Source organism: Caretta caretta, chromosome 1 (assembly GCF_965140235.1).
Source record: "Caretta caretta isolate rCarCar2 chromosome 1, rCarCar1.hap1, whole genome shotgun sequence".
Classification (NCBI taxonomy): domain Eukaryota; kingdom Metazoa; phylum Chordata; order Testudines; family Cheloniidae; genus Caretta; species Caretta caretta.
Window position 1 is genome coordinate 119,121,209 of NC_134206.1, and position 24,347 is coordinate 119,145,555.

At 41.7% G+C, this 24,347-nt stretch overlaps 1 protein-coding gene across 1 annotated transcript in view; it reads left to right on the plus strand.

Annotated features, from left to right (window-relative positions):
* LONRF2 (LON peptidase N-terminal domain and ring finger 2) overlaps positions 1–24,347 on the plus strand; it is a 50,398-nt gene that overhangs the window by 12,508 nt on the left and 13,543 nt on the right. Inside the window, exons 2-5 of the mRNA XM_048857921.2 lie at positions 14,737–14,855; positions 15,887–16,009; positions 20,095–20,238; positions 21,024–21,246. Of these exons, the coding sequence (XP_048713878.2) occupies positions 14,737–14,855; positions 15,887–16,009; positions 20,095–20,238; positions 21,024–21,246 (609 nt within the window). The remainder of the gene's footprint in view (positions 1–14,736; positions 14,856–15,886; positions 16,010–20,094; positions 20,239–21,023; positions 21,247–24,347) is intronic.

The following is a 24,347-nucleotide window of genomic DNA, read 5'->3' on the forward strand; positions in this document are numbered from 1 at the left end:
TCGTTTGTAGCTAATGGAATCTGGGCTGTGATCAACTCTAGGGTGAGAGCAGACTAGTCACTGGCTGGGGAGAGGGCAGGGGAGGGAAACTGTAAAGGGAATTGGTGCCTTCAGCTGCCAGAAGTTCCTCTGAACCTTTTTTGATAGCAAACATTAAGCTATCAAGCCAAAAGAACAAATTATCATGCCTCTGAGCACCTCGTAAGTAAGGCTAATAGACTCTTCTCAAAGGTAACAAGACAGCAGTAGTTTTTGTGGCAGTAGTCATATGATCTCCTTCTCCATGCTCAACTGGGCAACTGCAGTTTTTTAATGGTCTCCCAGGATGGAGCTTGTGTACAATAATGCTGTTCAGACCTCCTCTCACTAGGATTGTCAGCATATTCATCCTGTTGCACATACAACTCTGAACAGATTGCCTGTCTTGTAAAATAACACTGCAAAATTCTGCTCACGGGTAAGTGTGGCAAAGCTCCTGTTGAAGTTAATGAGACCTTTTTGTTTACCTGGAGACAGCATGTGGCCCTTAGACTTTGTACAATAATTGACATTCTGGAACCCAGACTGTACAATTGCTTCATATCTGAACATGAGCATGAACCTTACCTAACACGAGGCCAACAGAGCTAGATGCTATCTGCGTCTAAAGTGCAGTGACTTGAGGATGTAATAGCAACCATTTCTAGTAAGAGCTTTAACAATAAAGGACACTTAAATTTAATTAAGCAGCATTTTTCTCTCAAAAGGAAAACCAATTTTAAAATCCTGTTTGTGGACCCTGTTAAACACTGTCAGGGTAGTGTACGCTACATTTCTCTAACTTCCACAGTTGCAGGTGACAAAGCTGGCCAAAAGCGATTCTGTAGATTGTCTGTCTGGTGCTTTCCTACCTGCTAGCCCTTAATGCTACAAATTGTCTGTAATAGATGTTGTAGCTTATGAATTGTCACATTATCTCAGATGTGGCTGCATACTGCTAATGTTTTTCTTATTTCTTTCATCCTCTTGTTTTCCCCAGCCTTCTGACTCTTCATTGTACAGCACCATGTGGAAGCAGAAAACAATAAAAAAAAAAGTTTGTATTGAATGGTCTCTAATTTTAAAAGGAGGCTTGCCAAAGAAAAAGGAAATGTAGTCCCTGTTCACATTTTCAATACCAGGGTGGATAAACAATTATTAAAAAAAAAAATAAAACCTATCTAAAGATTAGTTTTTAATTAAGATAGCTTTGAGCTATAATGTATCTCATCATGGAATAGGGATTATAATTCTGTAATATGAGACAATATATTCATGTAATGTTTCAGAAAAGTTTTGTAAATGAGTTCCAATAGTTCATGGATTAGGGACCCAATCTTATGAAGTTCTAGGGGCTTCTGTATAGATTAATCTTTCTGTCTACCCAGTAGGACTCAGTGCTCAGTCTAGAAGATACCATCAGAGATGCTTAGTTTTTCAGTTCTCAGACTGGATTTGTGTCTCCAGAAGTAACATGCTTGTTAATAGCAAAAATGTTTTTAAATAAATCTATAGAGGTGAGAAATAACAGAGTTCAGCTCTGTTGTCCCTCTGCAACTTTGTGTACACCGAGTCAATCCCTTACCTCTCTCTAAAAGTGCAAAGTTTCAAGAAGTTCAATGAATAGAAGATTGTTGGGGCGGAAAAGATCTGGACAAGGAGAAGAAGTCTGGAGATAAATGTGAGAAGCAAGGGACATATGCTTGTTTTGTTAAAATATTATGTTTGCTGCAGAAGAAAAAATCGAGAATACTTAAGGTTGTTTTAGTTAAATAAAACAATTTAAGTGTCTGTCTGGTGGTGATCTCCTAATACAGCATGGCAAGAAAATCCTCCAAATATTAATGATTAAGCTGTTGAATTGGAGATAGTTCACCTCTCAGTGACTCCATAAATACCTGCTGAGATTACTTTTGGTAAATGAAATAACCAAGCTATCATTCATTTTCTGATATAGCTGTAAAACTAATCTGAAAAGTTTTCAAAATAAATCACTGTTTAAAAATGTATAGCGTGTACCTTCTAAAAATGAAACCTACATCTATCTCTGAGTTGTGAAGAATATGTATTAAGGTTATAACAACCAACAAGAATACACTTTTATGTAGAAATCCGTGATTAAATTGAGTCTTCCTGACTAGTGATTTAAATCAAATCCACCCTGTGTAATACACTTGATCGGCTGACCTTTTAAATAAAGGGTGTGTTTGTAAAAGATGCAGTGCACCTGTCCTTTCAGTGAGGTGAGCATTCACAGGAAGCATTCCTGTTATCCCAAATTGGATGATTCTTCTAGGGGGTTGCACACACTATAGCTTGTGTAGACTGAGCTCCCTGCACATACCAGGAGCTCTTTGCATCCCTCCATTACCCCCACAAGCTCCCTGTGAGCCACCTTCCCATCCCTCTCTATTGCAGACACTCCCTGCAAATCACATGCCTCTCCCTCGAGTCAGATTCTCTGTTCCTCTCCATTATACCCTTGGTTTCCTATGCCAGGGACTCTGCCCTCATTCTCCCTCCTTTCCTCACAGCAGGGCCTTTGCTTTCTCCTCTCCCCACCCAGGTCCTTGCTTTCCCCTCACCCTCTCTTCTCCCACCCCCAGCTATTGTCTTCCTCATCTCCACCATGTTGTCCCTTCATTCCCTCGTGCCTTCCTGCTCCACCCTTCCACTGCCCTCTGGGTCCCTGCTTCTCCCCTGATAAAACCCTCCTGGAAGGCTCCCATTTCTGTAAGAGTCCAGGCTACAGACAGTTGCCCCATGCAGCAAATTAAACTGCTGTTTCTGATATGATTAGGTAGCAGCAGTGGGCCCCCAGAGAGATTACTGAGCATGCAGCACTAGGAAGTCTAGACCCGTCTGCCCCCATTTTTCCACTAACTCAAGCTTTTCTAGTATTCCAATCTGCACCAAATTCACTAGGCTTGTGCCCGTTGATGCTGGCAACATTCCCTAAAATTTTTGAATTGATGAGGGAGCGTTCACAGAGCTTGGGGGCAGGAGGGGAAAGTCCGCTCGGACTACTCCAAGGATGGTGGCAGTGATGCTCTGCTCTGACTCCAGGTGTGGAATTTGCAGGAGGGTGATGCGGTGCCCCTAGTTGTCTGGGAGCACCAGGAGGGGTGGTCACTCTCAAGAGCCATCTGTTTGGTGGGAGCCCTGCATAAGAATTTTCTCAACTAAAGTAAAAAGAAAAGGCGTACTTCTGGCACCTTAGAGACGAACAAATTTTTTAGAGCATAAGCTTTCGTGAGCTACAGCTCACTTCTTTGGATGCATTCAACTAAAGTGTAAAGCAGGGGACCTGCAACTTATAATTTACTTGAGGTCTTTGGCGTGGGCATGTTTCTTTATTCTGTGTTTGTACAGTGCCTACCACGATGGGGTCCTGGCCTATGATGAGAGCTCATATGTGCTATACCAGGTTCTCAACCTGTTTATCATCTTGGGCCACAGGTTAAGAACCACAAATCCCCTTCCCAGAGAACCCTCCACAGAGTGGAGTCAGGAGTGGAGCACTTGAGAGTTCCCATTAACTTCAAAGTAAACTTTTACAGTGGAGTTCAGTTATTGGAGCTGGTCTGGACTCAACCAGGTTTTATAGCTCACTGTCAAAACCTGACCTAGAACAGAACCAGCAAGTTTCATATCAGAAACAATTAACTGGAAAGGCTGAGACTTGAAGTCATAAAAGTTGCAGGGTTTTTTACAAACAAGAAATTATGGTTCTATTTGTGAGATATTTAGGTGCTTTTTCTTTGAGTTCACATATCTTTCTCCTCAAATTTGAAGCAACTTTTATAGAGATGGAGTATGAACAGGGAACATTCACAGCTAATGTAGTCCTGGATTTTACCATGAGAGTCCCAGGTTGGGAAACGGACTCTAGATGAGTATGACAAAGGTAAATTGTTCAGCAGAGCAGTCCTAGAATTGGGCAATCCTACTTCCACTGACAGTTATGTTAGCAGTATTGTATGCCATGTCCAAAGTTTCACATCATAATTGCACTCTCATCTTTCTTCCTTGGAGTCTGCTCCCCTCCCTGCTTCAGAAAAAGTGTACGTAAACTCTGAATATGAGGCACTACAGTTATCTGTTTTGAAGCTGTCCGCATCCCACCCTGCAGTAGAGGGCTGCAGGGGGTTAGAGAAAGGATCCATGTTGGCTAAAGCCAGAAAGCCGGTTCTAAAAAGTGAAGAAACAACTGAATTCCTGTTCAAAAGTGGGGGCTTCTACATAATTTACCAGAACTCATTACTAGTTAAGGGAAGACTATGACATAAGTGTTTTATAGCATCACACACAGATCAGGACCCCCTTGGGTTAGGGGCTGTACAAAGGCAGAAAAGATTATTCCTGTCATGAAGAGCTTCCAGTCTAAGTACTGACTTACATAATAGCAAATAATAATGGCTGCCCCTTCTGCCCACCTTTCTGAAAGGCCATGCATTTCAACAACCTTCTCTAGCCCAGAAGAACGAGGAGGGACTCTAATAAGTTGGACTTCCTGAGCTGTTCACAAGGGTTATGGTAGTCTTCTCCCTTTTGGAGGTAATAGGGGAAGGAGGTCAGGTTGCCCTCATTTCCCTATGATAGAGAAGAGGACATGGCTATTATTTATTTGACTAGCTCTGAAGCACTTCCTGGTTTCTGTGCAGAAAGTGTCTGATTTGTCTTTGCTCCAGTTGGAAAATATTTCTGAAAATGGAATGGTCTTTAGCAAAAAAATAAAACTAACTTGATTGTTGGGGAAGAGGATGTTTTACAGCCATTTAAAGAATTAATCAAGGTAATGTTTAATTTGCAGAACACAATATAACCTTTGTCAATTACACATTTTTAGACCTTTTGTGAGATTTCTCACAGAAGAAAACACTCTTATGACTGTAAATTATGTGGGATTTGTTGTTTTTTAAAAAAAAAAAAAAAACCACAAATGAAGTGCGTGTCTCTCTCTAGCACATGTTTCAAATGAATGATACCCTTTCTGGAAAGGGTTTGAGCTAAAAAGGAAATCTCATGTCCCTCCTCAAGTGCTCTATATCAAATTTGCTTAAAACATGACTCGGAAACCTGATCCTTTTTTGCTGTTGCACTGCACAGAAAAATGAAAGTGGGAGTTATGCTTACCTAGAGACGATCTCATCCACTCATTCTTATGAGGTAGGGATTCTTTACATCTGGATTATTTTTTTTTAATCTTGCAGACTTCTGTTGCTGTTTTAACAATTGAATCTGTTTGGTTGCAGAATAGCATTAATACTATTTCAGGTGTTGGTCTAAAATATACTAGGTACTTTACTGAAAATAACAGATGAGAATTTGCTCTAAAGCGTTTAGTTTAAGGACCTGATCCTGTGTTTGGGCATGTGCAAGCAGATCTGTATGGTTGCAGAGTCCCTCTGAAGCCCATAGTGTTACACCTGGTTGTAGGAGTCTGTATAGATTAGATTGCAGGATCAGGACCTAAATGAATCTTGGTCAGATACAGGAGTGGGTGGCAAAGCAGATAACGTCCAAGGAAGATGAAGGCTGAGAAGGAATAAATACAGAATTGGTTGTGCAGTACACTAAATGTTTTTGATTTGTTTTTTTAAACTAGGCACATGGGAGAGTAATATGTACAATTAAATGATGCATGATGTACTAATAATACAAGAACGTCATTGGTTAAGACCTTTTAATTTTTAGTATGTTAACTGCAATCTCTCTTGCTATAATGGGAAAAGGGACAAAGTAGAGTGGGAGTGCAAAGTTTTGAACTAATTCTAACTTTGTAATTATCTTATATTTTTGTTTAGTTTTGGTACAAAGTTCATTTCAGGGGACACACTTATTTTTTCACTTCCGTGTTCAAATGTTTTGAGTTTTCACAGAAAACAAGACTCTAATGCTATAAAAATACAGATGAATTCGAATTATAAAAATGAAAATAGCGCATTTCACCATTATCTGTGTGCATTACTTAATATTTTATTGGTATGGCTTTTTACAGATGCATAAAGTACTCTTAATACAAAAGAGAATAAAGCAGTACGGCATTATTTCTGGAGAACATGTTCAGTCAGCTGCAGAAAAAGGGAGAGGTTTTTAGAAGTATCTCCACCCTCCCCCACCTCCACCCCCCCCCCCCACACCCCCGGGAGGAAAGGGGGAATAATCTTAAAACAAAGAAAGCAAAGCTTTAAAACGATAGCCTAAAGATATGTGTAATGATAACTTGATTAGTCCAATACAAATCTTTAAAAATCAAAATGTTAAGTGCTAGCTAGCTAATATAATTTTGACTTGACTGCTGTTACCTTTGTGGGGCACCCACTCTTCCCCCCCCCCCCCCCCACACACACGTTCCCTGCCTCTTTTTAATTGATTTTTAAATCACTTATGTCTAGTCTTACAACTAGACTGAGAGCTCTTTTGGGGCAGGGATAGCTGCTATTTCTTTACAGTGCTCAGCATGATTAAGCCCCCAGTCTGGATTAAGGCCTCAGGATGTTACAAATAGGGGATCCATTAAGTAAACTTCAAATGGGGGAAGAGGTGGACAGAAATGGTATTAAAACATCCACTTCCTTCCGAGACATCACTGCTACCTTTCTCTGAGGAATGCAGCTCTACCACTGAAATTGCCTCGTAAACAACCACCTTCCTTATGCAAGAGATGCCAGGTGTTCTGTTTGTGGAAGTCAATGAATAAGTAGCTTCCCTTGAAAGATACTGCCAAGCCTGCTTGTATTGTACTCTTTTGAGATAAAGTATGATCTTGGAAACTTCTCTACTCTTCAGTCATGGCATGCTTTGTCCTTTTTTTGTTTAGCAACATTAAAATTCCCTTGCCCTGTTTCATGAGAGCAGGAAAACATGGTGGTTCTTGTTTGCCTCATTTGCTTTCATAGAATATCAGAGTTGGAAGGGACCTCAGCAGGTCATCTAGTCCAACCCCCTGCTCAAAGCAGGACCAATCCCCAGTATTGTCCCAGAGCCCTAAATGGCCCCCTTGAGGGTTGAACTCACAACCCTGGGTTTAGCAGGCCAATGCTCAAACCACTGAGCTATCCCTCCCCCATAAGCATCAGTGATTGTCAACATTTACATAACAGGGTTTGCTAACTTGCTCCCTCTATTGGCTACATAGCCAAAATAGTGTGATCATGTATTAGCAATAAAAGATGTTCTTTAGTAGCTTGTTGGGGTTTTTTTCTTCTTAATTTTTCACTGACTTCTAATTGGCCCAAGGCTATCTGATTCCCCAGTCTGTGTTAGTATCCATTGATACAAATGGAGGTATACTGCTGAAGCGTCCCTAAACCAAAGTGTAACACTGACAGATCCACAGAACTCTGAAAATTATGCTGAGCACTCAAGTATACAAAGCTCTGTACAAACACTGTTCTCCATAGAGAGATAGTTAATATTCTAGTAGTACCTAGATGCATCCGATGAAGTGAGCTGTAGCTCATGAAAGTTTATGCTCCAATAAATTTGTTAGTCTCAAAGGTGCCACAAGTACTCCTTTTCTTTTTGAGGATACAGACTAACACGGCTGCTACTCTGAAACCTAGTAGTACCTAGAGGCCACAATGGGAATCAGGGTCCCATCATGGTAGGCACTGTACAAATGTACAAAGAAACCACCCTCCCTGTCCAGAAGTGTAAATTGAGAACTGAAAACATAGGGGGAAACTGGGTTTCCACACACACAATTCCTAGAGTGAGCAATATACTTCCAATAGAAGTGCTAGGTGATTAGGAACTTGATAGGGGAGGGGGAAATCTAAGCAAATCTAAGTCTACCCCAGAATGCTTTTGAATCTCTCTGATGCTGGCTTTCTTTTTATTTAAAGGGGTGGGGGGAGAAACACTGTTCAAAGTTCATTCTAGAATCTTTGAGGGTAAGACTGCAGACATTATGTATAAACTATGTAGCTGAGCTAATGCAGGACTACTTCCTTCCTCATTAGATTTATAGGTGTAATCTCAAAGTAAGGGGAGGAAACTAGTCAATCCCTCTTGATATGTCAGATTTTCTTCTGGGCAGAATTTAGAATCTCTTATACTGTTTCTTGGCTAATTATCTCAGTGATTAGCAAGATTTAGTGGTGATGGCAGTGCAGTTTTAAATATACATCATCTGCTACCTGGAAGCAGATTAATTTTCTATTAATTGACGTAGAAAAAGCACACTGAGTGTCCAAATTATATTGATTAGGAGGTATTTTTAATGTAGGTTGTAAGTCTGAGTTGTATTGTTTTACTTACTTTTCTGTGGAGTTCTAGTTGGAATTCTAAACTGTGATGAGAATGGTGATGCAACATGCATTTATCTTTTGAGGAGAGATTTTTAAAATAAAAACCACTCCACTGGCTCATGGGTAAAATGTTTTGTATATTGTTGCCTTTTGCCAACCAACTGCTAAGTATGCTGAACCAGGTATGTGTAATGTATCAGTTCTTCTTCGAGTGTGTGTCTGTGTTCCAATTCTAGTGTGTGTGTGTGTGTGTGTGTCCCATGTACTAGAGATCACCATCTTTTGATCAGTAGTAATTCTTTCTGCCAAATCTGTTCATTTGTGCCATCAAGCCTGCATGAAGTGTCAAGCAGATCTGAGATAAAAAGGATCAGGACCCCAGACATTCTTATACAGTTCCAGGTTGTCTTTGACAGCTTGGAGTCCTCAGGCAAACAGTAGGCAATTATGGAGACTTTGAAATAGACCTGTTTCCTAAGCTGAAATTTTGAACATGTGGGTTAATTATGTTGTTTTGATTGGATGTGTAACTCCATTTAGCATTGGGAGGAGGTCTTGAAGAAACTGCTTCTAATATATCAGGGAGAAATGGTAGCTAAGCAGGATTGAGAATTTTAGAAACTTTAAATATTTTTCCTTTCCGAGCAACACATGGCTTGGCTGACACCTAATACATGTCAAGGTTCCTTCCCCACTCTGAACTCTAGGGTACAGATGTGGGGACCTGCATGAAAACCTCCTAAGCTTACTTTTACCAGCTTAGGTTAAAACTTCCTCAAGGTACAAATTAATTTTACCCTTTGCCCTTGGATTTCCACTGCCACCACCAAACTTTATCTGGGTTCCTGAAAAAACGGAGTTTGGACACGTCTTTCCCCCCAAAATCCTCCCAACCCTTGCACCCCACTTCCTGGGGAAGGTTTGGTAAAAATCCTCACCAGTTTGCATAGGTAACCACAGACCCAAACCCTTGGATCTTAGAACAATGAAAAAGTATCCAGTTTCCTTACAAGAAGATTTTTAAAAGAAGTAAAAAGAAAAGAATCACCTCTGTAAAATCAGGATGGTGAATACCTTACAGGGTAATTAGATTCAAAACATAGAGAATCCCTCTAGGCAAAACCTTAAGTTACAAAAAGAGACACACAGACAGGAATATTTATTCTATTCAGCACAGCTATTTTCTCAGCCATTTAAAGAAATCATAATCTAACACATACCTAGCTAGATTACTTACTAAGTTCTAAGACTCCATTCCTGTTCTGTCTCCAGCAAAAGCATCACACAGACAGACACAGACCCTTTGTTTTTCTCCCTCCTCCCAGCTTTTGAAAGTATCTTGTCTCCTCATTGGTCATTTTGGTCAGGTGCCAGCAAGGTTACCTTTAGCTTCTTAACCCTTTACAGGTGAGAGGATTTTTCCTCTGGGCAGGAGAGATTTTAAAGGGGTTTACCCTTCCCTTTATATTTATGACATACCTGGAAAAACTATTTACTGCAAGCATTATTGGCTGAATAAGTTTAATCATCCTGAATGTACACAATGTGTGTACAGGTCCTATCTTTAGTATTTGCAGTCAGCTGTCTGTATGCCAGGGCACTCTGAGGAATTCTGCATGCTGTGTCAATGTTCTAACCCACGTACAGTGTAACACTTTTTGGTGTGAATGCTGGCACACGTGTACTCAAAACTTGCTTTTTACTCACTTTTTATGTGCGTAAAAATCATTCTGATGAATGCCTGCAAATTGAACTCAAAGGGGATGTGAGCAGAGCTGAAGCTAATTCATTAATAAACTCAGGTGGGCGCTCTCATGGAATACTTTAACTGAACAACTTGATACTATTGTTCAAGCGTGAACAGGATGCCATCAGACTCTTGGGGTAGAAATTTTAGTGATCTCAGAAACGGTGTAAAAGTCAGTTTAAAAATAAACCAGAGAAATATCAAATGTTTAAGTTTAAATATGGCCATTTGGCCAACTGTAGAAAGCGGGGCTGGATAGTTGAGAGCTTTGAAAGAAAGACCCTTATGTTTGCTTGTGTTAAAGTGTGAGTGTGGTGTGGTTTTTAGTTTTGTTTTTTTAAACTTAGATTGAATCATTTACTGTTCAGCATCTTGGAACCCATTAATTCCACATTTGTTGAGCCGAGTGTGTAACTTTGTGTCTAATTTTCCCTTATAAATGAGTGTACGAGGAGGTTGCAATCACTTGGAGTTAAGGTACTTTATAGATATGTAATAATCCACCTGGATTCTCTAAATTTGAGTTTAAACTCTAGCTCTGAGGAGTGACTCTCTCTTGTTTTTGTTTCCCTCCTCCCTCCCCTACCCAGAACTGTTATTCTACAACACTAAATTAAAGCTGATAAAGTGAGTTCAGTAGCAGCGTATACCATAATGACACTAAACTGGGAGGAGAGGTAGATACACTGGAGGGTAGGGATAGGATACAGAGGGACCTAGACAAATTAGAGGATTGGGCCAAAAGAAATCTGATGAGGTTCAACAAGGACAAGTGCAGAGTCCTGCACTTCGAACGGAAGAATCCCATGCACCGCTACAGACTAGGGACCGAATGGCTAGGCAGCAGTTCTGCAGAAAAGGACCTAGGGGTTACAGTGGACGAGAAGCTGGATATGAGTCAACAGTGTGCCCTTGTTGCCAAGAAGGCCAATGGCGTTTTGGGATGTATAAGTAGGGGCATTGCCAGCAGATCGAGGGATGTGATCATTCCCCTCTATTCGACATTGGTGAGGCCTCATCTGGAGTACTGTGTCCAGTTTTGGGCCCCACACCACAAGAAGGATGTGGAAAAATTGGAAAGAGTCCAGCGGAGGGCAACAAAAATGATTAGGGGACTGGAACACATGAGTTATGAGGAGAGGCTGAGGGAACTGGGATTGTTTAGTCTGCAGAAGAGAAGAATGAGGGGGGATTTGATAGCTGCTTTCAACTACCTGAAAGGGGGTTCCAAAGGGGATGGATCTAGACTGTTCTCGGTGGTAGCAGATGACAGAACAAGGAGTAATGATCTCAAGTTGCAGTGGGGGAGGTTTAGGTTTGATATTAGGAAAAACTTTTTCGCTAGAAGGGTGGTGAAGCACTGGAATGCATTACCTAGGGAGGTGGTGGAATCTCCTTCCTTTGAAGCTTTTAAGGATGATTTAGTTGGGGATTGGTCCTGCTTTGAGCAGGGGGTTGGACTAGATGACCTCCTGGGGTCCCTTCCAACCCTATTATTCTATGATAATATATCTTCCTGGTGACAGTTAGCTCTGGATATGATCCAGCATGAATTACTTTAACCTGTCTATTATTCTTGAATTGTATAGTTAGTAAATTTAAACTCTCAATGCAGTATGCTGTGCGAGAATGATAACAGATTACAAATTTAAGTAGTTCAGTCTAAGATTTGTGCACAGGTGAGCTCGTTTGGAGTTGTGCATACACAACTCCAATTGCTTAGTCTTGGGTCTTGCCGCTTGACTAATCTTTCTGGAAAAAATTGTTTTTCTTCAATCTATATTCTTGGTAAATTTTGCTTTAGCAGTTCTGGAAAGTCTTATTTCTGATCGACCTAACATTTATAGACCATTACTCATAAGATTGGCCATGCCTCCCATTTCAGAGTAACAGGAAGGTAGGAATCCTGAAGTAGCTTGTCATACTTGTCACTGTCTTCCTTGATCTAACTCTCGACTTTTGTACTACTTCTGGAGGAAAAAGACCAGCCCTTTCTCCTTTCATATATTTTCATGTCCTCGTGTTCTTGGCTATTTGAGAATTTGCTGTTGAATTCAACCTTCCCTGAACTGCTGTGTTCCAGAATTACTGCTTTCCTTTAATTAAAAGGGAAAAATGCTCTTGTGATTCTGCAGACAAGCTTATAACTGAACTGTGATGCAGTGTAGTCTACCTGAACCTATAGAGGGTTTGAAACAATAGCTCTGAATTCTTGATTGATACTGAAACTTAGAGATAATTTATGACATTAGCAGAAACATCAAGCCAACTTGCCTAACCCACAATCCCAAACTGCTTTCCACACCTCCCCAAACCCCAACTGCTTGTTCCATCACCAGAACCTCTAGCTTCACCGCTGACCGCTTCTGCCGCATGATTACTGCTAATATGGAAATCCGCTGCATATGAGCACTGATTTAATATCAAAATACGACAGCAGCTGTTCCGATTGTATTTTTATACTTAATCCTCAATTTCTAGTGTACTGGTATAGCGTGTGACAGAATTGTAGAAATTTGCTGTAGAACTTAAGTCCAGTTTGTCATGGAAGGAGGTGTACAGGCATTTTGAAAGTTCATATCTGGTATATTATGTGAGTTGTAAAAGTTAATCAACTGCACACCTATAAGCTACTTTTGTTGTACAGGGCAATATCTCTATCAAGAACATGCCCTTTGTTTCTGCTAAACATAGATAATTTCTACGTAACTATGCATTAAGGATGCTCTCAAAGAAATGAAACATGAGCACTGAACAGTCTCCATGCTTGGGTTCAAGTGCACTGCAGAGTTATAGGAGCTACATAAGTTGTCTTCCCTGTTTCTTCACACCCCATTTTTCTACAAGGCATTTGAAGTTGGGCAGCCATGGACACGAACCTCCTTACAATCTGTGTGTTTAGATGATCACAGAAATTGAAATGTGCCTGGCCTTAAATGGCTATGGAACTTTAAATGGGGAGCCAGGAAACACGTATAAAATAAAGATAAGATTAAAAAAAAGGGTAAGGAAGTGGGATAAGGGCTAAAACAAATACAAGACATATTGTGAATGGGTATGAAATGGAGTGGTTTTTAAAATTTGAGGTTGGGTAACTGGGGAGAACACAAGAAGGGAACTCTGCAGTGAAAATGCAAGGAGAGAAAAAGTCCATATTGAGGAGACAATGGAGGTCATTCTAGGTATAAAGGGAAGGTGTTTAAAAAGGCATGAAAGGAAGAGTAACTGAGAGAAAAAGAGCGTATGGCACACAGTGGAGTAAGGAAAGTGCTGTGCAGAGCTTTAGTGTGAGGGTGAAGAGTTCAAACATTCTGTGGAAGATACAGGTATGTGCTAGCTCAGAGCTGTAGGACTAAGCATCTTAAACCCTATATACCCAAGTCTGTAGGGAACTTGGAGGCGGGGGAGGGGAAGCCATGATGTTGAAGTGGCTTACAATCTATAGTGCATCAGGTTCATGAATGAATTGCCACCAAAGTATACAAGGCTTAAGATGTCAGCGAGCTAAAAGACTTTTATCATAGACTCGTATCTACTTTACGTGGAGGTTACAGAGGATGGGAGGGACATAGCCTGGTGGTAAACAGGATCATAAAGTTTGGGGTGCCTTTACTCTATGCATTTTATACTTTTCAGTGAATGTGTGCAGTGTTTATTTAGATTTAAGTTTTTCCACATATTGCCCCAGAAGTGTGCTTGGCACTTCTGATGTTAGGTCTCTTTCCCCAGGGAACAGGTAATCAAAGCATACAACAGAATTGTGAAAAGTCAGAGGATGTTGTTTGCTACGTATTCATAATTCGGCTTGGCAGGATTCACTTTCAGTCAATAAATGTTGGTAAACGTGGATTTCAGCTGAGCCACTGAAATTGATTGGGGGGCGGCGGAATCAGTGGGAAGCCTGTGGGGTTCGGGTGGCACCAGCCCTGGGGCAGCACAGGGAGCCCTCTCCAGCTCTGCTGTCACAGGAGCAAGCAGGTTCATGACAGTGGGGTTGCAGAGGGTTTCGTCTGCTGCCGCAGGCTTGGTGACACCGGATCCTTGTAGGCACAAGATGCAGGGAAGACTTGCAGTCCTGGCCTGGCATCACAACCCCTTACCTTCCCCAGCCAGGACTGCGAGGAGGAGTCGTCCCAGGCCCTGGAGGAGGCCACCCCACTGCAGAATGGCTGTTGGCTAGGAACAGAGCCATTTGGCTGCGGGGTGGTGGCCTCCAGGGCCAGGACTCATCCTGGGTGGGGGGGAAGAGAAGGTCTCTGCTCCTCTGGGCCAAGACCTCAGCCTCCCTGATGTCAATGGGCCCCACTGTGGTGCTGGGAACCACCCACAGCCCCAACCTGACCCCCCCAGCACCTGTGAAAAATAGAAATAATTAAAAATAGGAGAAAATATCTTAAATAAGAATCAGTATTGATTGTCATAATTAGAAAAAAAAATCTAATTCTGACAGCCCTATTCATAAGCTCTCTTAAGAGTCTGGCCGTGAACTTTATATATGTGAGAATAATTGATTAGTGACACGCTGAGAAAGGAATATACATAGCTTACAGGAAGAAAAGGAATTTTCTGTTTCTAATAGGTAAGCATACAAATAAAATGCTTCATTGCAATAGCATTTTTTTGGGATAACTCAAGTTCAGGCTAGGATATTATGTTTTGCACGTGATTATTCTTCACTTCGTGGAGTTCTTAACCTTCTCTTTTTTTGTTTTCCAGCTCCCTGCAAATGTTCGTTAATAGCACAACGAGCAGAACTGTGGATAACCATGAAAAACTATCAACAGGCTCTCCATGATGCAGAGGCACTCTGCCAAAACAAACCCCTCTGGCCCAAGGTACGGTACACTCAAGCTTCAAAGACAGAAATATGTATCAGAGTCTCTCTTTGTGGTGAGGACAGAACTTTTTCAGGTCGCTTTTGGAAGGCTATTTTGGCAACCAATAGGGCTAGAAACTTGAATGAAAGCTTAAATTCTACATAAAACAACGAGGTCTGTGGTGGAACCTTAAATCTGTGCTAGTGCATGGAATTGCTTTGGCGTGTACGTCCATTGGTCCTTCATGCTAAGGTCCACTGATCTGTTAAAATGGGTACGTTGGCATGCTTGGGGACAGAACCAGACCTGTCAGTCACTGGCAATAGGGGAATGCTCCGCCTCCTGAAATTCCCTCCAGTGGCTCAACCAGCCCTCCACGCTGCAGTGCTTTTCTGAGGAAAATGCTGGGTTTATTTCAAATTTTTTAAAACTAAAATTTGGTTCAACAATGTATCTAATTCTCAGACATGACCCAAGGCTGCACTTTTTTGGGAGGAGGGAGAAGGCGGTTACACACTGTGGAAAGAAATACAAGTTATATGGTAAATTTGAAGCCGTCCATGAAGTACATCAGGGGAAAAACTAATGCCTCTTTGCAAGTGATAGGTAGAACAAGTGCAGCATCAGAAGCCACCCACTCTTGGCTCAGATCTATCTGCAGGTCTCCCAACTATCCCTTTCTGGAGTTGAACCCCCTGACTGGTGCCAGACTCTCTGTCCAGAAGTAAAAGGATTACCTATTGGTTTGCTCAAATGCAATCACTTGACATTATCCAGAGGGTCTGTGGAGCTGTGCAAGAATTTCAGGAACAGCTGTGTTCCATTCCTGGTCTCTACAACCCATGGAAAGGCCACAACAGGAATGGAAGCATCCATTTTGTTCTTTTAGATCAGAGCATTGCAACCCACTCCCCATCCTATTTCTAACTTCTGCTCCATTTGAAAGAATGCAGTGTGTCTTGAGAAAATAAAAGCAGTGTTCATTGGTCTTGTGTTACAGTCAGTCACTTTGGAAATGTCAGTTTCACATACCTTTTGTTTGCATGCAGGGTCATTATGTGAAAGCACAAGTTCTTTCTGGATTGGGAAGGACTGAGGAAGCACTGAAGGAGTTTCTTTATTGTGTTGCCTTAAATCCTGAATGGAGCTTAATGAAGAAAGAAGCCCAAAAGGTACAGTAACTACATCATGGCACTCTTTTTTTGTATGCAGGTCTGTTGTGCCCTACAGCTAAGGAAAATCTTTGGATTCAGATACATTCCATGTTAATAAAAAACCCCACACATTTTGGCACAATATCAAATAAAACCTTAGTGCATCTGCCATGGGAGAGACTTCTGCCTTCTTGATCACCTCCTTGTCCTGCTTGTAGGTGAGTTTTACTAAACTGTGTGCCTTACCACTGTCCTGTGGAAGCAAGCTGCAGAAGTGAGGCTGAGTGAAGTGAGGCCTAACCTCATAGGCTGAGTGAAGTGAGGTCTAACCTCAACTTAATGGTGTCCGTCTAATAGAATAATTACTTCCAGAATTTCAGGAAACAGTCTAGGTTATCAGTGGGCACAGGCCTAATTTTTGTTGGTGCAAATCAGAACACCGGAAAAGCATGATACACAGGAAAATCAGGGCTCCCAGACTCACCCATGCCGCAGGCAGAGAAATCAGAAGCGGCAGCATAACTTGCTGTGTGGGGAGAGAGTCTGTAGCCTGGACTCTTATAAGAGAGTTTTATACAGTATATTATAGGGGGTAGCAGGAACCTGAGGGGGTGGGAGTTGAGTTGAGTGAGGAGGAGGGGCACAGACCCTGGCATGGGGAAATGGGGATAGTCATATGGAGGGACCTGTGTGGGACAGAGGGACACAGCCTCTGCCATGAAGGAGAGGTGGGGGTGTTTCAGGGAGTTCCTAAAAGAGAGGGCATTGTGTGGGTGGCAGAGCCAGGGAGAATGAGTGGATGCAACGGCCCTGGTGTGTTCAGTGAGTTCATCTGCAGATTGTGTGATCCCCCTCCCACCCACCATCCCAGCTCTTCAAGTGTCCTCTGCATTTCTCACTCGTGGGAATGCCCCAACTGGTGTCTCCTGAATGGCAGAACTCTAACTAGCAGATTGGAGCACTCATTTGCCTCTCCTGCTGTCCCTCAAACCTCTGTGAACATGGAATTGGGGTGCAGATATAAAAGGGGTGTGGCACTCCAGCCATCTCAGTTCTTTCCAACTGTGGCCTGCTGAATGGATCAGGAAGTGCTCCTGGATTTGCACCTTGCTAGCTAGTTAATAATTTTATAGTTAGAATTAGTTAATTTTAGCATTAGTTTATGTTGTAAATCTTTTGGTTTCAGGATTCTTTGCCAAACAAAAAAATAAAAAGCCCAGTTTTAAAAGATATCATGCCCGGCAGTGTATCTAGCATTCAGTGCACATGCCTGGCATGCTTAGGTGAGGCACATTCACCTTCAGAATGCTCGATTTGCTTGAATTTTACAAATGAGCTGAAAAGGAGAGACAGAACAGACTTAAGACAATTTATGGATAAGGAAGCCTAACCGTCCAGAACCAAGAGAGTACAAGATTTGAACAAGTCTCCTAGACTAGTGTCCACTCTAAGCAAGTCTGGGGGAAAGGACACAACCTCCACCTCAGTACCTGGTACTAAAGGAGCCAACGAGTTAAAACTACTGTGGTGTTGGCCTCTGTTTCTAGAGCCAATCCATGACAAAAGAACACAGCTGTGTCATGGTGAGCATGAGCTCTGGGTTCTCACTGTTGTCAGTCTCTATGCAAAGAGCCAATCCTCGAGAGAGAGACCATTTGGCCAGAGGGTCTTCCAGGAACCGATCCTGGGTACAAGAGCTCAGGAACCAATGAGGGGGGTAGACTAGGATGATGCAATAACCTGTACTGACATGGCACCTCAACAAATAGTAGTTATGGCACAGATTCATCTATGAAATCCTGCTCTGGTTCCATTACTTGCTTAATTGAGTTATCAGACACTTTGTTGTAACAGATGCAATTGAATACTTGCCTGGGGAAGAGTTGAAGACCAGATCTCTCCTCTGCTCCCACCATTTAAGACCCTCTTCTAGGCCTCTAAGAAAGGGTTGGTTGGTTTGTGTGTGTGCGCGTGCACTCCCCCATCCTCTCATGCTCTCCTTTATTCAGCCAAGGAGAGTGCTGTCTTCAGTTGCATCTGAAATGAGAAAGGGCTTGGCTAAGAGAAGATATGAATTGGAGGGCCGATCTAGAGACAAGTTTTTCCCACCAGAACCGAATGTGGGCCTTTGGCCTGACTGGCAAATTCCTCCTGGGGTTCTGTGCTCTTACTGGCCATCTTCTTAACCTTATCAAGATGTTTCTATGTATAAAAATAGACCTTTGCCAGTTTGGTACCAAGGAAACATTCAATTATCAGATCCGAAAAGAACAGATCCGAGGGTGGGTCTAAGTCCTGATAGGTGTCCTACAGAGGTAAGAGATTTGTTACCAGAAGAGGAAGAATTAGTGAAGATACAAGAATAGGATCCAGACTCTGAAAGGATACCTTCTCCAGAGGAGAATGTCAGACACTTTAGCATCATCACCATCAGAGGGCGAGGTGGTGCTCTGTGAATTGGTGGATTGCATGTGAGACATCAAAAAGTTTTAGTTTCTGTATGTTATCTCTAATTTCTATAATTCCTCCTCTTTCCCTTCAGGATTGATTTAAAGCTCTGTATTTAAGACACATTTTCATATTTCAGTAAGACCATATCACTGGAAACTTCTTCATTTCATGGTAGGAGAGGACCTACTATGTTTCAGTACATAGTCATCATCTTTGGCTCATCTAGAGGTCCAAGGCTGTTTATGAAATGCCTATCGGTAATGGCAGCATAACTGAGAAAATGGGATTTATGTATATCCTTACCTAGACAGCTGGATAGTTAGTGTCCATTTAGGGAAGAAATCCTGTTACATGTGGATCAAATGTTTGGCAAAAAGTAAATCTAGGATTATGCATAAATTGGGAAAAGCTATTCCTAAATCCAACAACCCAAAAGGTCCCTTTCATAGGGGCCATATTAGACTCAAGTGTAACAAAGTCTTTCTTCCAGAAGAAAGGTTTATTAAAATAATGTTGTCTATACATCTTCTGCAGTCCCCACAATGGTCAATGCAATTCTCTTCCCCCAGTTACTGGGTCTCTTAGCATCAATCATGTCAGTTACCCATACTCTCGTCTTCAGATGAGACCTGCAGCACTGGCTAGGAAAAATTACAAACTTGTCTTACACAATGTTTATTGTACATCAGCGTTAACTTCTATGGTAGAATTACTAATGTGGTGGATGTGTTCTAAATGTAATGAAGGTTATACCTTTCAGTCTGTCTTGCCGTCAGTAAACCTACCTCTGATGCATCTATGGTGGATTGGGTGGTGCCCATTTAAACAAAAATCTACTGTTCAGAGCTCACTGGTCACCAATGGAAAAGAATCTACATATCAGTATCTTAAAACTGAGAGCAGTCAGGTTGGCTCTCAAGTCATTTCTGTCTCAGGTCAAACACAGGGTATGCCAGATCATGACAGACAATAGGACAGTGTTTGTATTATCTGAAGAAATGAAGGGAGGCTCATTTCCTACAATTGTGCATACAGGCAAGGTGTCTGGGATTGGTCTAGAATAAGATGATCACCCAATAACAATTCATGTATCGGGGGGAACAAAATACCCATGTAGATCACCTGAGCAGGTCAACTACTCAAATGCATAAGTAGAATCTAGATTTGATGCAAATTTGGTATGGCTGTTCTGTAGTCCTTATTCAATTAGGATTCCATGGTCCCACCGTCCTTCATCAGAGTACTACCGTCTTGTGTGTGGGAATATGCTGAGGGCACTTGAAGAAATGAAGGTTATTTACCTGTAACCAGCATAGTCACACTCCCTGCCTGTTTTTCCCCACTGCCTCGGAGTCCGCCTTACAAAGGGCTTGGCACATGGGGAAGGAACTGAGGCAGCTGGATTGCCATGTCCCTTTTTCACCCTCTCCCTGGAACATTCAGTGTTCACTGAGGGGTGGTTTGGGGAAGGCATGTGAGTGCTCCAAGAGCTACTGCTAGCTAGAGTTCTAACCGTGCAGGCTACATCTGTGACTATGCAGAGTACATCTTGAAGAACGCTGGTTACATGTAAGTAACCTTCATTTAGACTATACATATGTTTGTTTCTGTAACACCAGCTCAAAAAATTCTTTTTTTTTCTCATTTACTAGATAATGTGTGAGATGTTTTTCCCAGCCTTCGAAAACGTGCATGACAGCCTCACTGCACCTTTCTCTAGTCGGACAAGGTTGAAACCTGCATTTTTAAGCAACTTAAATGCTGTTGAAGATGGTTCTGCTGCTGGGTGCTCTGAGGTAAAGAATAAAATATTCAAAATGTATTAACACCAAAAGTAATTTTGAAGCATCTTGTAATATCTGATCTACCTGACTTGAATTGTTGCATATGTTTCTATACAAGCTTAGTTATTACTAATGCATCTTTTCCCCTCTCAGATTTTAGGGAGGGAATCTAGCTTTAGTGCAATATTATAAAAAGGTGGAAGGAAGTGTGAATTGTATTTAGATCTCTCATTTCTGAGGGTATGTGTACACAATAAAGAAAAATCCGTGGCTGGCCCAGGCCAGCTGATTCAGGCTTGCGGGACATGGTCTGTGGGGCTGTTTCATTGCTGTGTAGACTTCCGAGCTCGGGTCCAAACCTGGAAATAGTCCTACAGTCCGAGCCTGAGTCGAATGGCACAGGCCAGCCGTGGGTTTTTCTTGTCTATGTAGACATATCCTGAGACTACCTAATATAATTAGATTAGGGTACCACTTTCTAAGAGAGCCAAATAGCGGTTTTCGTATGGTGTGATGTTTTAAATAACATTTTATTTTTGTTAGTCTGTGTGCGCTTTGAGAATGCACAATTACAATATGTCAGGAGAGGTGGTTAGAAAAGAATGAGAATTGTAATGAGAGAAATAGCCCTCTATTTCTGAAGCAATTGGAGCAAGTATCTCTTATTAGTATTGGCTCAGATCAGTTACCAGGTTGCCCCCATAACATTACTATCTTATCATTTCTATGGATAGAATTAGTGCAGAAAATGAGGAAACAGAATCTGCCTGACTTTCATGCAGTTTTTCTCTTTTCAGGATACTGTATTCAAATTAACAAAAGCCCTGTCCCAAGAGTCCGATGTTCTTCGAAGCACTAGTTCTTCTCTCTCTCACAATGTACTGGATTTGCATTTTGAAGACCATAAGTCATTGGGAACAATCCTCTCCAGCTTACCTGTTGCACGTTTAAAAAGAAAGCTATCCAGTGACTTGAGGGATTTACAAAGCTTGGATGTCCTAAATAAGATTCCTAAAAAAGGTCTGTCCTGTTGTGGGGTTTTTTGTTTGTTTGTTTGGGGAGGTGCCGGGAGGGTGTTGGGTTATGGCACTATATTTTAAAATAGATGAGAAAATAACAGTTCTTTGTTACTGTTTGTAGGTAAAACTCAGAGGGGGGAGGGGGGTACTCAGACCTGGTCTACACTAGGAATTTACTTCAGTATAGTTATGTCTCTTGGGGTGTGAAAAATCCACACCCTGAGAGACATAGCAATAATGACCTAGCCCCCAGCGTAGACTGTGCTAGGTTGATGGAAGAATTCAACCTAGCCACCGCCTCTCAGGCAGGTGGATTACCTATGCGGACAGAAGAATCCCTCCTGTCAATGTAGGTAGGGTCTACACTGAAGCGGTGCAGCTGTGTTGCTGTTGCATTTTAAGTGTAGACATACCCTCAGTGTCACAGCTAAATACAAGCTAGAATAGATGGTTTAGGGCAAGTCTTCACTTAAAACGCTGCATCGGCACAGCTCTCTCATCTGCGTAGTTAATCCACCTTCTCGAGAGGCCATAGCTATGTCGGCAGGAGAAGCGCTTCCGCTGATACAGCGTTGTCTACACAGGGCGTTAAGTCAGTATAACTTGGTCATTCAGGGCGATGGATTTTTCACACCCCTGAGCAACGTAGTTTTACCGATTATAGGTCTGTAGTCTAGACCAGACCTTAGTACAAGTAGCTAACACACATTCTAAGAGACCATTCAATTTGAAGTGGCCCATTAACACCCCTGCAGTCATAGGACAAAAATGGGGAGATAGTGGGTTACAAATCGTTGTAATAAACTAGAAATCCTGTCTCTTTATTAAGACCATAATTTTTAGTGCCTAGCAAAGTTATGAATTTAAGCTCCCAGGTTCATCTTTGGAGGGTGTTGTGCAGGTTTCTTTTGAGGATGACCGCTGATAGGTCAGATATAGAGTAATTGCTTTGTGAAAAGTGTTCACCCAGAGGTGATATGGTGGGGATTTTTGAGTTGTTTTTTTCCTTTTGTCTTTTTTTTTTTGTGAGAGTTCACTCAAGATCATAGTGGAGAGCTTGCTTCTGGTGATGAGCGTGGTGAGGTGGGGGAGTTCAGGAAAGATTTCTTTCAGGATGTGGTTCTCATTGGCTATGGGTTGCAATTGTTTGATACCCCATGTGGGTTCTAGTGTGGGGTGGTAAGTGACAAGTAGGCGTGTGTGGTCAGAGGGCTACATGGCTACAACACGACTTCAGACAACTCGTCATTCTTGTTTGTTGCTATGAGCAGAGTTGAAAGCCTTGTCTAAACATCAATAATATTGTTCCAGAGAAGTCTTGATTCATCTGAAAAGAAAAGGAGTACTTGTGGCACCTTAGAGACTAACCAATTTATTTGAGCATAAGCTTTCGTGAGCTACAGCTCACTTCATCGGATGCATACTGTGGAAAATACAGAAGATGTTTTTATACACACAAACCATGAAAAAATGGGTGTTTATCACTACAGAAGGTTTTCTCTCCCCCCACCCCACTGTCCTGCTGGTAATAGCTTATGTAAAGTGATCACTCTCCTTACAATGTGTATGATAACCTGGATTTGTGCTGGAAATCATACACATTGTAAGGAGAGTGATCACTTTACATAAGCTATTACCAGCAGGACAGTGGGGTGGGGGGAGAGAAAACCTTCTGTAGTGATAAACACCCATTTTTTCATGGTTTGTGTGTATAAAAACATCTTCTGTATTTTCCACAGTATGCATCCGATGAAGTGAGCTGTAGCTCACGAAAGCTTATGCTCAAATAAATTGGTTAGTCTCTAAGGTGCCACAAGTACTCCTTTTCTTTTTGTGAATACAGACTAACACGGCTGTTACTCTGATTCGTCTAAGGAATACATACTTCTCTTCTCCAAATGCTGCCTTTCTGATGCTTCCTCCATTAATAGCTTATCTATTGTACTGCTGGTGAAAGGAGTGCTGTAGAAGTTAGGCCTCTGAGGTATAGCTAAACTTCAGCGTCTCTTTACATGAAATAGAGGCACAGTAAGCCCAATGGAGGAAGCTAATTTGCATCAAAATCAGTCATATGTTAATATCTATTTTTCCCAGAAAACAAAGAATCCATTTAAAAGAGAAGTACCCCTATCCATTCTGCCATTTAATATATCTGCTTACATAGATATTTCAAACTTTTTTAACAAAGATCTCGGGTTTAGCAGTGTGAAGGAATGCTAGAAGGCAGTAATGTACTGTATAATGAAATAATTAATTAATGTTTTTTTAAATCTCCACTGTATTACCATTCATTGTTTCACCAAATTTTGAGGGTTAGAAATCTGACTTCTGCCTTGAAATTTACACACAACGTACAACTGTCTGTTTTCCACCTCTCTGCTCAAAACCCATTTCTTCCAGGTAATAGAAATGGTCCACCTCCCTGCTGTGATAGGAAAACTCCTACAGAGTGGCCTGTGAACTGCAAACCCACCCAATCACTGGGGTGGGAAATCTAACCTTCCCCTATCTTCACAGTAAGGGATTTAGAGCCATTTCACACTTTTAACTGTCAATTTAAGGTTTACACAAGATGTGATGCCATGTTATTGTCTGCTGAATAGCCCGTTTAGGGTCCTGCTATTGGTCAGGGACCCCACACTCAAGATATAGGTTAAAGATTAAACATTTCTAATGTATCCTCCACAAGACCTCAACGCCCTCCACCCTTCCCCTGTACTTGATACACGCCAGAAGGTTGTGTACAGGTTGTCCTATAACAAATTGTAGTGTTGTAATTTGCATGCGAGGGGACAAACTTAATTTTTCATGTGACATCTAGTTAGACTCCTCCACCAGAGGGTTAGGAGGCAGAGATGCCAATGGTATGAGAACTTTTGCTTAGTATTTCTAGACTTTCTGCTGCTTAGGCTTTTTGAACTACAGTGTTAAAATCCTCAGACAAAGATGCTGATTCTGCAGTGAGTTGTGCACAGATGAAGGAATCTGCCTGCAGAGATCTTATTGCAGGGTCAGACCTTGTAAGTGCCAGTAACCATTATGGAACTTATACTGCTACAGAGCTTCTAGGTCCAAACTGGTAGAAATCTTGTCTACAGGGAG